General features: G+C 36.0%; 1 protein-coding gene across 1 annotated transcript in view; it reads right to left on the bottom strand.

The window, feature by feature from the left end:
* ACC (acetyl-CoA carboxylase) overlaps positions 1–17,979 on the bottom strand; it is a 106,821-nt gene that overhangs the window by 76,153 nt on the left and 12,689 nt on the right. The window contains exons 2-3 of the mRNA XM_068766012.1: positions 13,090–13,184; positions 12,161–12,333 (exon numbers count right to left, since the gene is read on the bottom strand). Coding sequence (XP_068622113.1) covers positions 12,161–12,333; positions 13,090–13,184 — 268 coding nt within the window. The remainder of the gene's footprint in view (positions 1–12,160; positions 12,334–13,089; positions 13,185–17,979) is intronic.

The following is a 17,979-nucleotide window of genomic DNA, read 5'->3' as shown; positions in this document are numbered from 1 at the left end:
AGTCCATCCTAAAAAAGAAAAGGACCAATATTTAGCCACTTCCGCACATACAGTGGTAGTCGTGCAACAAAGTGCACCTCCCGCCGGCCCGCTGATACCACTGCCATGCCCACTGCATGTGCGGAAGTGGCTAAATATTGGTCCTTTTCTTATATAGTGAATTATATAAAATTCTATCGGAATCGAACCTTCGACCGTAAGTCTCAGTCCTCTACTGCTGAGCTATCACTGCTCCATTTTGGCTTATATGTATATATATATGTATATATATATATATGTATGTGTGTGTGTGTGTATATATATTCATATATATGTGTGTGTATATAAATATATTCATATTTCGATTATATCACATTAAACACATGACAAAACATACTATACTGGCCTAACCGAATGTGTCAAAAATAAGTTGTTAAATATATGTACTAATTTTAACAGGCAAATATGAATTGAATAAGAGAAATATATATATATACAACAAACTAGTAAAAATGGCGTCGTTTGTTTATCCTATTATGTGCGCAAGTGCTAGTCGCTTTCAGAGGTAGAAAATTCAAAATATCTTTATTCGTGTAGATCAGAGTTCCCCAAACTTTTTGGTGTCGTAGACCCCTTGTCATGTTTTTCCGTGTTGGGTAGACCCCCTACTTACCTGATATTGATTTCCTGTAAATTTCTAACTATAGTGAAGTTTAGTGTATGTACAAAATGTATTGCGACCACAAAGCGAATACCAACATCTTACAACTTACACAATTTTATAAACATATATAATATTTTTTTACTTCATAGGTACTTTTATAAATAATGTGAATGATTTGATATTATAAGATAGTATGATGTAAGTAAATAGGTACTATCAGTGTATGTGTTGAGATCCACTATCGTGGACCCCCATTTTCATTTCATGGACCCCCAAATTTTTTTTCGCTGACGTAGACCCCTTTCAGTTTGTGATAGACCCCTAGGGATCGATATAGACCACTTTGGGAATCACTGATGTAGACATTTACATGCACTTTTGAATCGTAAATTATTTTGACACAAGTAATAAGCTACGTAACGCTGATCTGTTGAGAAGATCCGGTCAGAAACTCAACAGTTGCACTTTTAAATGAAATTTAAATATTTTTATATGTACTTTATAATATGAACCATGTAAATGAGTCAACAAATCGAGTTTCACATATTTCAATCAACTAAAAACTATTTAATGCTATAATAAGATTTTATGATATACTTTTAATTTGCTTCTGTCCGTAAACGCTTTTAAAAAAAAATACTTTTGAATTTGGAATCTGTCATTTTTATATGTCTGTTAGTTGTCATATTTTCGCGCCAATATTTTGTAAATATATTTTTTGATATTAAAATGGAGTGGGGGTGATTGTAATACATAAAGTAGGTATGGTGCCAAATATAATTTTTAAAATACTACACACGCTGGGTACATATATAGGAAGCCCTTTACGACACCATGTTCAATAACCAAAAATGGTCCTTTCAGGACTCGGCGCCGGGTCATATAACTCGATCCACCGAATCTTGGTTAGAAACGAATGTTCTGGACTTCATAGCTGAAGGCTGTCCGTCATCTAATCCTGATCTTAATCCACTGGACTATCTATGACCAGTTTTAGAGATTAAATTTAATGTTTATTTAGACTAGTGATTCCCAAAGTGGTCTTTATCGACCCCTAGGGGTCTATGATAACCTGCAAGGGGTCTACGTCAGCGAAAAAAAATTTGGGGGTCCATGAAATGAAAATGGGGGTCCACGATAGTGCAATCTCCTAACGAAAATAGAAACAGACTGTTCATCATTAGCCGTGGAGATAGATTAGATAAGATTAACCCTTACAAAATTGACGCCAAATGTTGATAATTTATTATTAAAGCATCAGGTTCATCCTTCTCACTAAAAATATCGACTTATTGCTTATGTTATTTTATTTATAGTTTATTTAATGTTACGTATATTTTACATAACAGATACAAAATTTTATTTTGAGTAGTTTTAATTTAAATTCAATTAACAAACGTATAATTTACATGTGTTTTAACTTTAAGTTTTCCACACTAAACTTCACTACAGTTATAAATTTACAGGAAATCAATATCAGGTAAGTAGGGGGACTACCCAACACAGAAAAACATGGCAAGGGGTCTACTACACAAAAACGTTTGGGGAACTCTGATTTAGACTTTGATTATTCTTAAATATATGTTAAATTCATTCATTTCTGCTATTGTAGTGTTTATTTAAAATATAAAAAATCGTAAAATAACTCCAGTAAACAATGATAAATTTAAATTATATCACGGTAAGTTATTACATAGTAATTATACACGCAATTACGTGTGACAAATGTCGATAGTTCATAACATCGGTTTGCTACGCAGTTGATACGAAACCGTTCGTTTTCTGGGCCTTTGACGGAAGTTAAATTTAAAAAAAAAACACGGTAAAAGATTTTTATAACTGTTTCATTATCTGTGGTGTGTCAAGCAGTATTCTATTTTAAAACAAAAAATTCTGTAATACCTAAGTTCAAGACTCTGTGTTTGGCACTAATCGGTGTAACGTAACTCCTGAAGATGCCCCGTGGAGGGGTGAAACACGTGATGAGTAATTTGGTGGTGGCGGATTCGCATTGTTTTCCGCATACGCATTTATCAGCGGGCTGGCGGGCGGTGCACTTTGTTGCACGACTACCACTGCATGTGCGAAAGGGGCTAAATATTGGTCCTTTTCTAACCCAAGTTCATGTTATTTATATAATAATTGACATTATGCATATGTCAATCCAACTGTTGCGATGCCTACATCCAGCGACTTTTTGCAAACTCAACTATGTCGTCGGTCAACCTAGGACAGTGATTCCCAAAGTGGTCTATATCGACCCCTAGGGGTCTATGACAACCTGCAAGGGGTCTACGTCAGCGAAAAAAAATTTAGGGGTCCATGAAATTAAAAAGGAGGTTCACGATAGTGGATCTCAACACATACACTGATAGTACCTATTTACTTACATCATACTATCTTATAATATCAAAACATTTACATTATTTATAAAAGTACCTATGAAGTAAAAAATATTAATATGTTACGTATATTTTACATAACAGATACAACATTTTATTTTGAGTATTATTAATTTAAATTCAATTAATAGATGTATAAATTAACATGTGTTTTTACTTTAAGTTTTTAACACTAAACTTCACTACAGTTAGAAATTGACAGGAAATCAATATCAGGTAAGTAGGAGGTCTACCCAACACGGAAAAACATGGCAAGGGGTCTACGACACAAAAAAGTTTGAGGAACTCTGACCTAGGGTCTAACTTCGAGGAACCGGCTCATGTCCGCCAGTGGAGAATCTTTCGACCCCAACGATCCAACACGGCTGTCAGTCGCATGAGTGACATACCCCCACACGCTGCCACTTGAACCACGAAATACTTCTAGCTAGGTCGATGACTCAATTCTTCTGCGGATCTCTTTATTTCTAGACTCTCTGCTAACCCAGCACTCTTATAAGGCTCTAAAATTGGTTTTCTAGGTCGCTACTAGAAAACTTTTTGTTCCTGAGTGACTGATAAAACTGTGACCTACGAATGTAGACGAAGTAAGAAAGTAGATCTACAAGCGAAAAATGACATCTCATGTTAAGCGTAAAAGTAATTAATAAAAGATAACGTGAAAGAAGAAAGAGAAGGTAGAAGGAAAACTTAAAAACTCATTTTACTCGAATCATAAATTATTTCTCCTTCTTTAGATCTGTATTAGGAGACCACTATGTGGACTAATTTATTTAAAACTACATCAATATATTATTTAAATCTCAAAATTTTCTTTTGTAAATTAAAAAAGATACATTGATGTCATGGGCGTTTTTTTATTCAATTTGAACATCGTCAGCTGCTTGGTTTTTTGCCACAATTTTTTTTTGAACAAACATTAGTACGTTGTATATATAATCTTACGTTTCCTTCTTGAAGATAATTTTTTTTTCATGTTATTACATACGCATGTAAGTTTAAAGTTCAATACATATTTTCGAATTTTACGGGAGTTTCAGCCCATATATGTCAATTGTAAAACATGGTCCTCCCACAATGATATCTATAGAGTGATATACCATAATCGCAACACTTAGCAGGCGGGTTGGCGACAGTAGTGTGGTATTATGGTACGCAGAAGAAGTTGCTGCATCCTTTGGAAACTTGTTTCTGAGCAGTGACCTATATAATGCAAAGGTTGTACCGGGAATCAAACCTGTCATCTATGATCACAAATCTCAAATCTAATTATATGAACCTCTAAAAATTGCATAAGAAAACCATTTTTACTTTTTGTGCCAACTATACGATATGCTTTATTTATTTAATTTACTTTCAATCTACCACTAATAAATAAATTTTTTGACGCCTTGATGTATATATATTGTCGATGGGGTCGTAAAATTCTGGGGGGGAGGCATTTAATACAATACATAAATATATATATGTGTATATATATATATATATTTATGTATATATATATATATATAAGGTAGCATAAAATTTTTAAAAAGTCTAAGGTGGGGAATAGCATTTTTAAGGTTGGGAAGCACTGATACAGATCCTTGCCCACTCCTGGTATATATAATACTAATTAAAATTAAACCACCATGTTAACAAAAGTAACGCGTCATATCAATGATTACATTTTATGTTAAAATCGTGGAAATGAAATTACTATTTACGCCGTATTTCAACAACGACAATGAAAATGAATTACCGCGTATGATATAAATGCATAAAAGTGTATGTATATATATAAAAGAATTAAAAGGTAGCCTTCATTACATAATCTACAAAAATACGAATAAATAACCAAAGCTACGCTATATTCTATGTTAGAGGCCAAGGAAGTGCTCTCTGATGCTCCTCACTAGGAGATATATCTTTTATCATCTTTCACCAAATTTACATACATACAAATAAATGCATACGTACCAAATATTTTTATATATATATACATATATTTATTTTATATATATATATATATATATACCAACGTGTAAAAGTTATACAACTGTTTTATTTGTTATAAAAATATAATTGATATTTGTTGCATATACTCGCTTCGTATACTTCAATACACCAGAGTTCGGAAATCTTTTTGAAATTGAGAGTCAACTAAAAATTTAAGAAAGTGGATACTTTTTTAAATATTTATCAATAAATATATCTATAAAAAAACTTAGTTAAACTTAATAAAAACAAACACGATTTCCCAATCGAAACAACTGAACAATAGTTAACAATACCGAACACAAACCATTTCACTTTTAAACTTCACACGTGTTTTCTTACCACATGTAAATAATATATTAATTCACTTTTCGTTCACTTTCGATTTTTCATTCGCGACATAGAAAACGTGTTCGGCTCTCGACGGCCACGGCACTACTGCACGATTTACAAATTGCCGCCATTTTTTCCCTGCCACAACCATAAGCGCTGACACCTATTAAGTACACCGCACAGTCTATCGCACGCACCTTTTTTAAATATTTTTAAAAATAAATTAATATGGAACGTATTTATATTTATTAACAATTATTTTTGAAAACGCTACCGCTCTTCAGAGAACACTCCAGCACCTACCAGTGGGAACTGAAGGGACAGGTATAACAAACTTAATTTTAACTAAAAAAATAACTAATATATAGCTCTCTACGGGGCATCCCCAGGAGATGTTAGACCAACCAGTGCCAAACATCGAACTCAATGTTTGGCACTAGTCGGTCTTATTTGGCACAAAGAAATGTCATGTAAATGGTTTAGAAATATTTTTTTTTAATTTTTAAAATATAAATTCGAATTATTGGATTGGATTTTTTGAACGCTTGTGTGTAGTACTTAAGCGGTACGCGAAGGCGCCTATGTTACATCGCCATTGACATCCAACGCACGATGACATTAATTCAAATTTTGTAACAGTTTAAAAACCAAAGATTACATAACCCGTTGCTATACAACAAGGGTGGCCAAACTGCGGCTCTGAACGAATATTTTTGGCTCCGATTGATTGTCGAGTTATTTCAATATTTAAATTTATATAACCTATGTCAACTCCTGGGAAAACGAAACAAATTACTGTTGTAAATAATTATTATTGCACCATAAAATTAGCGAAATCCAAACACCGATCATAATTAACTAACCGGCATCTTAAGTATTATTAGGAGTGCTGTTATATACGTGTACATATATCTAACTTTAATGCACATATTTTGTACTTTTGCTTAATTTTATTAAATATGATTTTTGTAAAAAAATATTAGTTTGTTTGTGTTAAATGCGTATTAAATTGAGGGTCGCAAAAGATTTCAAATTTCGAACAATGGCTCGAACTATGAAGAAGCTTTACCACCCCCTATATAACATCCAAGTAAGAAATAAGTTAATGTGGTGAGAAAACTGTAATTATATCACTAGAATAAAAACTGTAATATTTTAGGAATGGAATATGGGGATGAAAGGTTAAAAGGATGACAAGAACGCCAAAAGGAGTGAAAGATTTTATGACGTTTAAAAGATATAAAATATAAAATATCTTTTAATTACGCCTTTGAAAAAAATAATATGTTCATTCGTTATTAGTATATATAAATATATATGTAATTACCGATAAATAAATAGGTGACGTCCATGGTGTGTTTACAAGGCAACGCATAAAACTACAAATTTCAAAACGCATATTAAAAATTAATTGACGGAATGTTTAAATGACAAGAATCCTTGGCAGTGATGTCGCTTGATTATATTGATTTCATTTTGGCTATATAATTTGTATATGTATAAATCTGTTTTGTTGTGTTTGTATTAAAATTTGTGTTGTTCTGGAATATCTTCATGCTTCTTCTCCACAACTATAACATCTTGCGAGGCAGAGTAGAGTCAAAAATAACATAAATAATAAGAGTTCTGCTAAAAATTCCAATGTTGAAAAATCGTATTTTATCATTATTTTTATCCGACATACCTTTGCGCGCATATCTGATGTCCGTCGGGGCCTTTCGAGGCTAGGTTGTTCAGGTTAAGCCATAATTTCAAATTTCTATGAGGGCTCTGGAGAGGAATCCGAGAAATGTAGATCAGGAAGTCCACACTTGGCGAACAGACGGCTTTCAAATTAGTCGGGAAAGTTTATATGCGGACCGCTTCGAAACAGTCGCATTTAATTAATTATTTTTTAATAAAATAATTTTAACTTTCATTACAATTAGTTTATACAAAATTCGAACTTTTAACAGAACTCCGAGCGTCGACTTATTTTAAATTTGTTTTTAATCTCTTCTATTTTTGACTCTACTCTGCCTCGCAAGATGTTATAGTTGTGGAAAAGAAACAGGAAGAAACTCCACAACAACACAAGTTTTAATACATTTTAACAAAATAGATTTACATATATACACTTTACATAGCCTAAATAAAATCAAAACAATCAAGCGACGTCAAGGATTATGGTCTTTCAAATATTCGTTTATTGAGTAATAATCCTTTTACGTCAATTTATCTTTTACGTCAATAGATATTATGATTTTGATTTTAATGCTAACGATTATTCGAATTGTGTGCGATCGCAACTTACATTATTATTTATTTAATCTATTTTATTTTGGACTCTACGAGTAATAAGATATAAATAAATATGTCTTTATATAGCTGCAAGGGGCCAACCGCAACTAGATAAATTCCCAAGTTCTAAGAAAAAAAAATCTTGGAACCTCTTGTATTGTATTATATCTGTTAAGTTTTTACTGTTGGCCCTAAGGCTTTTACAGCTTCATCGGAAATGAGTTCACGGAACGGAAGGGTCCGTGAACTATACTAAACTAGAGCTTTCTGGTTTCCGAGCCAGCATTAGACACACTGATGGAGAATGAGGCAGTAGAGGCGAGGCTTTCCTGGTAGAGTCAGTGCTGTTCGTGTGCTGAGTGTGGAGTAGAAGTGTGGAGGGCAGCGTGGACCACTCGGCAATCTAAGTAAAGATGCTGATCCTTTTTCGGATCGCCCACGCAATCGGCGGCCGGTTACGTAACAGACAGTGGAACCTTCCACGTATAGGCACTGCTTATATCGCTTCAGTAGTGATGTGACTCGCACATTCGTTATCGATATCGTTAATAATTATCGATAAAGCACGACACGTTTAATTTTTACGATGACACGAATTAGGACGTCATGTATTTTTAAACGGTTTTATTTAGTTCGACCCGTACGGAATTTGTTTATTTGGGTCAAAATTAGAAATTGAAATTTAAGCACCTTCCCGTTGTCAGATTGATCTGAAATTTGGTACACACATTTAATTTAGATGACAATACAATATAATAAAATCAATAACATTATAAATATAAGATGGCCGCCGATACAAAATGGCGGATTACATATTTTTCCTTAACCCCCTCAATATGGGTATCAAATGAAAGGGCTACACTAGTAAAACACGATGATTATGTCAAAATTTAAAATTCAAGATGGACGCCGTTCCAATATGGCGGACTAGGTACATATTTTTAAACAACCACCACAATATGGGTATTAAAAAACCGTTTAACTTAAAAGTTTTTAAAATGTATTTATTCTACAGTTAGTTGATGATGAAGTGATATTCTAGGATTAAATTCCGTTTGCTAGACCTGGGTTAGTTCATTCATAATTTCTGACACATAACGACCTGGATGCAGCGTCTTCTGATGATCTCAACAAGGTCGTCCTTTCATCTTGTGGATGGACGTCTTGACCTGTGCTTTTCTTTCCGTGATCTCACCTACATGAAACTTAATATTCCTGTGACTTTAATGAAGACCCAAAATAAAACCAAGGTATAGATACCATAGTAATATGGTGGTTAAAACAAATCTGTGATATCTTGGGAATGCAGGAGATGGATGCAAAAGGAAGTCTGAAATGCAGAATGTAAACAGTGACAGATATAGCGAGGAGAGATGAGAAACAAAAGAAACATATGAAGAAGAGAATGAAATAAAAATCATTTACCCCAGTAAAGTCCCTATTCCACGTGTAGGGGTAAACAAGATTGTCCCTAGCAACGAGATCCTAATGAATTGTACTGCCCTTTACGTGATATTATTTTTGGTATCTGATCTTTCAGACACAAGATACCCGTTCCTATAGAGTAAGGACATGGTAACCTGGGATTCATACCCACTAAAACCCAGTTGGTGACCGTCTTGGAACTAGCAGCTGAATCACAGTACTATGCGGCTGGCTATATCGGGCTGGCGGGCGGTGCACTTTATTGCACGACTACGACTGCATGTGCGGAATGGCTAAATATTGATCCTTTTCTTACTTATGCTCTAGGTCACTCAGAGAGTAACATAGAGTGCTGTGCTTGGAGTTTCGCTGCGGAATCGAATCAGAGAGAGATACACTGAAGAACGACTGAGACACACTTAGTTAAAAAAATTTTTCGTCTTAAGTGGCAGTGCGGGGTACATTGCTTTTAGAGACCACAAGCCGGTTGACACGGTGTGGTTAGGCCCACCGCTGGGTCGACCGAAGATATATAAGGTCGCGGTAAGTCTACTAGATACGGGCAGTGCAAGACCGGAGATCGATGCGATCTTTGGAGGCCTATGACTTACAGTGGACATCCATTGGCTGAAAGAAGAGAAGGAGTGGAATAGAGAGTAAGCTGAACGAAGAACTGATTTGTACACTTTTACAGCAATGAAAGTAATTTTTTTACGTGTACACCTATCCCCCGATTTTTTACGCGGTTTTCCAAATAAGTTTTTCTTTGTTTTAATAACCGATTTTATAACCATCTCTCACAATGTAAATATTTCAGCTTCAAACATCGAATCGGCACAAATAACTTCGAGTGATGAAAGTGAATTCGAACCTCGAAGTGATTCGAATCGATTCCGAAAAAAAAAATGAGAGTAATTTCTTTCTTGTTCTTCTGTTTAATGTAATGTAATTAAATAATAAGAAACAGTGTATCCGTAATATATTTAATATTTTAACTTGTCAATGCATTTTTTTATTTCTGTGTACACCTAAAATCATTAAAAAAAAAACCCCAACTGTTAAATGGCAAAATCATGCATTTTCTGCAAGTTTTTCGATTTACACGGTTTTGACTTGAAAATTTTTAATTTTCGATTTACACGTTTTTCTCAGGAACGTATCTACCGTGTAAATCGGGGGATAGGTGTACTTTTAAGTACGAAGTCTAACAAGGCATCTAGTTATATAAGCTACATAAATAATGTTTTCTAAGTACAAACGACCTTTTATTTATTCAAATCAAAGAAAATCAAGGTCCAGACGGTCGTTTTAAATACAGGGTGACCTTAACGTGTAAACAAAGACAACAAGTGAAGCGAATGCTACTAATTGATTTAACAATTTTTCTTTAATATCGTTTTTGTTGTTTTTCTATTATGACTTCATTTACCCTTTATAAAATATGTTTACTGTTATTATTTTTGATGAAAAATACTTGTTTGGCGCAGAGAAATCATTTGTGGTATTGGGTGTATGATTTTACAACTTAATTTTAAATTTTAAAAATGTTGAGAAAAATTGTAAGGGGCAATCGGCTTCGATTCAGTCTACTTATGAGATATAATACATCTCGTAAGGGCTTATATTCGTTTAATGATGCACTTCCTTACTCTAGGAAGAATATTCCGAAATAGAGAAACATCCTGTACCTAACTCACATCGAGAAACAAGTTCTCATTAGCCAAGGTACAAGGTACACTAATGCTGAACATGTGACTCCTCCACGGCTTTCCAAAAAGATTGGTTGTAAGCGACCTAGATCGACATTGTCACGGCGTCGTTAAAATAGAATAAGAGATGTACTTTTTTACTCACACTAGACCTGGAGGTTCAAGAACGCTCATCATCCACGCGGCTCAGGAGCTAAAGAGCGAGGAGGGGTCATCGTTGTTCAAACAACAGACACCCTCGGGTTGAATAATTGTCCAGTGGTGGTAGCGATATCACGTCGCACACGTGCGTGTATACACGGATAAGACTCAAGATGCGATCGCAAGATTCGTCGATCAAACAAAAATTATCACAACAATAAATTTATCGTAAAAATCAATAATCGTTATTCTTGAGTCTATTTACTGAAAATGTTGTTTAAAGTAAGCGTTTTCAACGTTTTGCAAATACCAATAAGACATAGTTTTACACACATAGTTGACCCACACTGTGGGAAAACCGCTTCCTTCGGTCCACAGTTGGACATGGGTCTCACGCGTAGATTTACAAGATTTGTTGCCTGCATCTTTCGTCTTCCGATGGTACTAACACTAATTTTTATGTTACTGATCGAAATATACATTTTTACGTTTTATTTAATGCCGAAGGCAATCTCTAACAGTTTACCGCTAGGCGGTACAGATATAAATTAATAAAGATAGGTGAAACTAGTTAATAACATAAAAGACATAAAATAAAATTGAGAGGGTAAGATCATCGTATAAAAACACAAAAATATGTGTGAGTATATATATGTACTAATGGATTCTACTTGCTATACTTATATATAAATATCTACATATACTATTTATATAAATATAATAAATAATATTAATAAAAATTAAATTTACCCCCATATAGAAATTTTGTCGGTATATCTACGTATGTCATTAATAATATATGTGTAATAGTATTGTTTGTGTACGATATATAATAACTAATAGTAAATATGAATATATATATATATACAGCTCAACTAATCCGCTGGCTTGGTCACTTTTAGCGAATGGGATCGGATCGGAGTGTGAAGATAGTGTACCTGGAAAAACCGAGGGGTCGAAGACCAGTGGGTAGACCCAGGTATCGCTGGATCGATCGCGTTGAGGCAGACTTGCGCGAAGTGAATGTCAACCAATGGCAGATGATGGCGCAAGATAGAGGAAAGTGGAAGTCTCTCGCTTCGGAGGCCAAGACCCACTTTGGGTCACTGAGCTAGCGGAGTAGTAGTAGTTAATGTGAATATATAAATAACATAGTAATAGCACGATAAGTAGTGGTGGGGTTGCAAAAGATGCAGACCTCAGACGTCAAGAGTTGTGGAAGAATTTCTGGAGGTATCATTATTACTGACCTCAATTTGCTTCTCCTCTCAGCCAGTGCGAGCTGCTGCGCTGGTGTGAGGACCCTCCTGATGTTGGGAGGAGGCGCGTTGGGGAAGGAGTCCCTCCCTTCGTGCGAGGGTCCATCGTCCTCCTGGTCATCTGTACCCTCGTCGCCCACTATGAAGTTGGGGTTCTTGTTCTGCTGAAACATGAATTGCTGTTAAGAAAACATTTCTTCTTTTTATTTGTTTGCTCAATAAGTTTAAAGCTTTTATTTATTTTAAATCACTTACCTTTCTTTTACATTTCAAATGTAAAAATGTGATAGTGGTATTAAATTTTATGTATAGTATTATTAATCAAATCTAAATCAAAATATTGTTTATTCGAATTGGCTGTAACAAGCACTTTCTAATTGTCAATCAACATAAAATGTCGACATTGTTGTCCCTATCGGAAGCAACTATCTGCTCGGAAGGTAGTCCTGCTAAGAGCCGACGAGAAACTCAACAGTTGCTCTTTATAAATTGTAATGATCTTATATAATAAAATTCGTTTATTCAACATTGGAACTTCTATAATAACCTCTATTTATCAACAATTTATTTTTTTTCTATTTTACTTTTAACTCTACTCTGCTTCGCAAGGTGTTATAGTTGTGGAGAAGAAGCAGGGAGAAACTCCACAGCAACACATCTTTTTTGATCTTGATTTATATATATATATATCTTTTGACGTAAAAGGCCTTATTATTCAAGATAAAGTGTATATATATATATATATATATATATTATAATCAGATATAGCCTAAGGCATAAATGAAAGGATTCTCGTCATTTAAATATTCGTTTATTAAATAATAAAGCCTTTTCCGTCAATTTATTTTTCACGTCAAAAGATATTTTGATTTCAATTATAAAGTTATCGATTATTCGATTTGTATACGATCGCAACTTACATCGGAATCGGGAACGTCTTCTGAATCGATTTTTTCGAAATTGTCGCTTTCGCTGGAGGAACATCGCACCTGCTGGTCACCGTCCGCCATACCTCCTGGAAAAACCAAACTTGATTAGAGCAAATTTAAAAACAAAATAAAATAAAACGTAATTAAAATGAGATTTATATAAAATCACCCAAGACAAGAATGCTATAATAAACCAATTTCAAAGAAACTAGATTTAAATTGAGCTCCCATATGACATATTTAAAGATTTCACTGGTATATTCATTAATAATGGAAGTTAGGATAAATACGTAGAATATACACACTTCTACTTCAGACTTTGTGATATTACTACCGGAATACCTACCTATGACTTGAAACGCCTATCGTTTTATTAATAGCAATGTTTCTTTTAAGCAGTTATAGCGTTCACGCTCCATATTTCTGGCCGGTACGACTGAAATACTTTTATGTTGAATCATTCTCGCGCGTTTAACCCTTAATAGCCTAGAATTTCAATTTTGATACCAATCTTTTAAACCGAATGTTCACATTACTATTAGTTTTTTATAGGTTAGCTGTACGTATTTTACTGTTGTATAATATACTTTCCAACGAAAAAAAAAAATGTATTTTTCCCTTCATCTACACCCTCAAGCAAACACAGTAATATTAAAATAAAATCACTTTCGTAAATCAGGCTATTAAGGGTTAAATTCAAATATAGAACGACCATTTGAATTCCGACGCCATCAGTATATTGGCGCTGCCGTTGCGTGAGGTAGTGTAAATTGTAAATACTCTTTAAAAATGTATATATTATCATCTCTATTATATTATCATCTCACAGCGTGCTTGGGTTGTAAATCACCTTCACCCATCAATAGCGTACACAGTTAAGCAATTTTAATTACATCTGTGATGATTTTCGAAACGCGCCTTCTGAAATTACAACAAAGTGACAGTTGTCAAATCGAGACCTTTCTGAGCTATATCCTTATAAACTAATTTTGTATAAAGATCATCACCTTCATGTCAGTGGATAGTCGTTTAATACAAAATATAGACACCTCCCAAACATCACCATTACTACTTCTTTCACCTTCGACTACGTCATCAGTCCACCTAGTGGAAGGCGTCCCTAAACCACGTCTACTCCCCGTTTTTGGGTCATCACGCGAAAATTTTTCGGCCCCATCAGCCGGCGGCATTCAGATGAGAATTATTCGAACTATTTCGGTGATCTTAGTGACCTTGACTCAAAGGATTTCTTATCATTTTTTACTTATTTACTTGACTATTATAATAAACTATCATTAATATATTACATTTCATATTTTCAGCCGATGGATGACCAATGCAAGCCATAGGCATTCATATCTTAAGAAATATATTTTGTTATATATCACAGCTGTCTATTTTCGAGTTAAAAAACCATATATCAAATTTATAAATTTGGTTTTTGTAAAAAAAAATTCAGTTTATATTTGAGTTATCAAAAATGCCTTGCCTTCAGATCTTTTATTATATGTATACCATAGCAACTATGGTAACTACTATCCAACTGTCAACGTCCTAATCCTTAAAAAAGAATTTGAAATTCGAATTCAACTTCGAACAACAATTTAAATATTACAAATAAAAAGTATTAACGGTTGTAGCGGCTAGTGAACCTAAATTGAACTCTACAACAAAGCTTTCGTGGCGTCAGAAATGGCGGGTACAGAGACCCTTTAAAGTTTAATGACATCAAAATGGTGTGTCAATTATATTTTAACGAAGATATATAGTAGAAATAAAAACCTACATAATTAACGTAATAATTACATTATTTATTTATATATATATATATAATAATTCATTGGGGACGACCTACCCCAGCCTCCGCGAACAGCGAGGACCAGAAGGATAGGTTAATAAATAAAAAATAAAACATAGCCTTTCCCTATAGATTTCCAATAGGACCGATTAAAAGCCTTCATCCAGCATCTGATGATGACCTTAAAGGCTTCTGCCCACCTGCCTTACACCTCTACTGCTTGGTCAGTGTACTCAATCACAGAACATCAAAGTCCCAGCGGCCATCTGTTCTGCGTGCTATGAGACCACTTCTACTCTACAATCATCTGAACTGTGTTAAAACTGAACGCCTGTCGTTATATAATAGCAATAATTTCTGTATGCAGTTTTACAATTTAAAATACATATATATATCATAACAATGCTTTTATAAATGTAAAACGTATTTTTAAATGTTGAATATGTACCATAAAAAAACTTAGTGGTGTTTTTAAAAAGGGCAATACACGCTTCGGTGAATTTTCTACTTATGTTATACAATCGCTCCACTCTATTTTAATATCAACAAACATTTTAAAATATATTAGAGCGAAAATATGAAAACACTATTAAAGGACATATAAATATAATAGATTCCAAATTCAAAAGTAATATTTTTTGTTTATTTTTAATTATAACAGTATTAATGGCCAGACTAAGTATATCAATAACGTATGGCATTGGTTTAAGATGCGATGCGAGTTCCAGTAATAATGATGTATTTATAATTACACAAATCCCTGATATCGACAGAGCAAAAAATAAACAGAATAAAATAAGACATATCTAAGTTGTTCTTTAAATTGTTCTTTTCCAGCAATAGCTTGAAGATCCTCATTCTTTTAGTAAGAAAAGGACCAATATTTAGCCACTTCCGCACATGCAGTGGTGTGTGCTCTCTGTGTTTGGCACTAATTGGTGTAGCGTGGCTCCTGAGGATGCACCGTGGAGGTGTGAAACACATGTTGAGTAATTTGGCGAAGGCGGTTGTGTGATTCGCATTGTTTGCCGCATACGCATTTATCAGCGGGCTGGCGGGCGGTGCACTTTGTTGCACGACTACCACTGCATGTGCGGAAGTGGCTAAATATTGATCCTTTTCTTACTTAGGATGGACTTCCGCGAGGTAACGCCTGATTCCATTAAATACCTCATTCTTTTCTTAGTCACCGAAGCTAGTGGGAGTTTAGGGCCCCCACGCTAAACTCCCATGACTCCGAAGGCCCCGTTTATAGTAGGGGAGCACCATTTACCGGAGGGTCGTCGCGAGGCGTGTTCCTGCGCTGACGGCGTCGTCTCCAAGCGGGATCTGTCCTCTGCCGATCACGTTCCGATCCCTAACCTACTCCAAATTGGCATCCTCAGGTTGTGCGCCAGTATCTGTGCAGCGGTTGCCGTATTCACATTTATGAATATTGCGATCGCATCTTGAGTCTCGTCCGTGTAAGGCAAGAGTTCGTGTGACGTGATATAGCTATCACCGCTAGACACTACATATACAGCCCAAGGATGTCTGTTTTTCAACAGACAACAATAACCGCTTCGCTCTTTAGCCCCTGAGCCTCGCGAATGACGAGCGTTCTTGGATCTATCTCTGTACCGTAGCCTTGACTGATCAGAACTTGTTCATCGGCTTGAATGTGTGTTATGCAGGTTGTTTCTCTGTTTCGGAATATTCCTTCCAGAGTAAAAACGCCCAATCACTTAGTGTACCACCGGTGCGCTAGCTGGTTCATAGTACAGAAACTTCAGGTCCAAGGGGCTATCTTATCTGCGCGCCATTTTGCCTGCCCATCAGGGTAGGGATGGGCAGGCAAAATTTTTACTTTTTTTTTGGTTTCGGGGGGGGGGAATCTTCCGGACGTTCAAGATGCCCCGCTTCCGGGGGAGGACAGGGGTATGTGGGGTTCCTACTCACTAAAACGGCGCCGGTGATCGCCCTCTACGCTATAAGGGGGAACGCGGTATTTCCCGGTCAGAGATCGCAACGCGGTCTTCCCTCGCACTGTGCTGTTCTAGATAGCCCGTCCCGGTGTATGCGTGCGTGTATGGTTCACGCTACCCCCGAAACCCTCGTGGTGCTATCACGACGGTTCATGACCACGTCGAACCATCGTCCGCCTCAGAGTCGCCGAAGCTAGTGGGAGTTTAGGGTCCCCACCCTAAACTCCCGCGACTCCGAAGGCCTCGTTTATGGTAAGGGAGCACCATTCACCGGAGTGCCGTCGCGAGGCGCGTCGATGCGCTGACGGCGTCGTCTCCGAGCAGGATTTGTCCTCTGCCGATCACGTTCGGATCCCTACCCTACTCCAAATTGGCATCCTCAGGTTGTGCGGCGGTATTCACATCTATGAATATTGCAATCGCATCTTGAGTCTCGTCCATGCAACGCAAGAGTTCGTGTGACGTGATATCGCTACCACCGCTGGACACTTATACAGCCCAAGGATGTCTGTTGTTCGACATACAACAATGACCGCCTGTAAAATTTGATATCCATTCACATGTCCTCATATGGAAGTTCAATCTGATTGAAGTTTGTGTTGTGCCGTTTTAAAGAAAAGAAATATATTTAATTTAAATTGTTAGTTGGGCAGAAGGCCTGGTCTAATTTTACATCGCAGTTCGGTACTCCCCTGATGGTGGTGGTGGTCAGCCGCACGATCTCCCAGGACTGATCAGGCGGCTGCGAGTCGAGAGCAGGGAGCGCCGGTAGGTTGCAGTATGTGTCGGTTCCGGTGCACGGTGATATAATTTCAACGGTGTAAAACTTGCAGTGTAAAACTTGCAGTGTAAAACTTGCAGTCTAAAACTTGCAATGTAAAACTTGCAGTCTAATAAAACTTGTAGTATAAACTTTGCAGTATAAAGGTAGCAGTATCAAAGTCGCAGCGTAAAACTCGCACCCCTTGGGGTGCGAGACGATGTAAAGGTTGTGGCGTGAACTAAATGATGCCCGAAGAATGAATAGGACCAAGGCGTGAATTTATAACGTAAATTCTAATTGGCCCCGGCGCGTGTGAAGACACATAGCTGGTGAACGCAACCGACACAAAGAGTGTG

Source organism: Battus philenor, unplaced genomic scaffold, assembly GCF_028537555.1.
Source record: "Battus philenor isolate CCGP_79_NKW_IND1 unplaced genomic scaffold, ilBatPhil1.0.hap1 SCAF_20, whole genome shotgun sequence".
Lineage (NCBI taxonomy): Eukaryota > Metazoa > Arthropoda > Insecta > Lepidoptera > Papilionidae > Battus > Battus philenor.
This window is presented reverse-complemented; position numbering and strand designations above follow the sequence as displayed.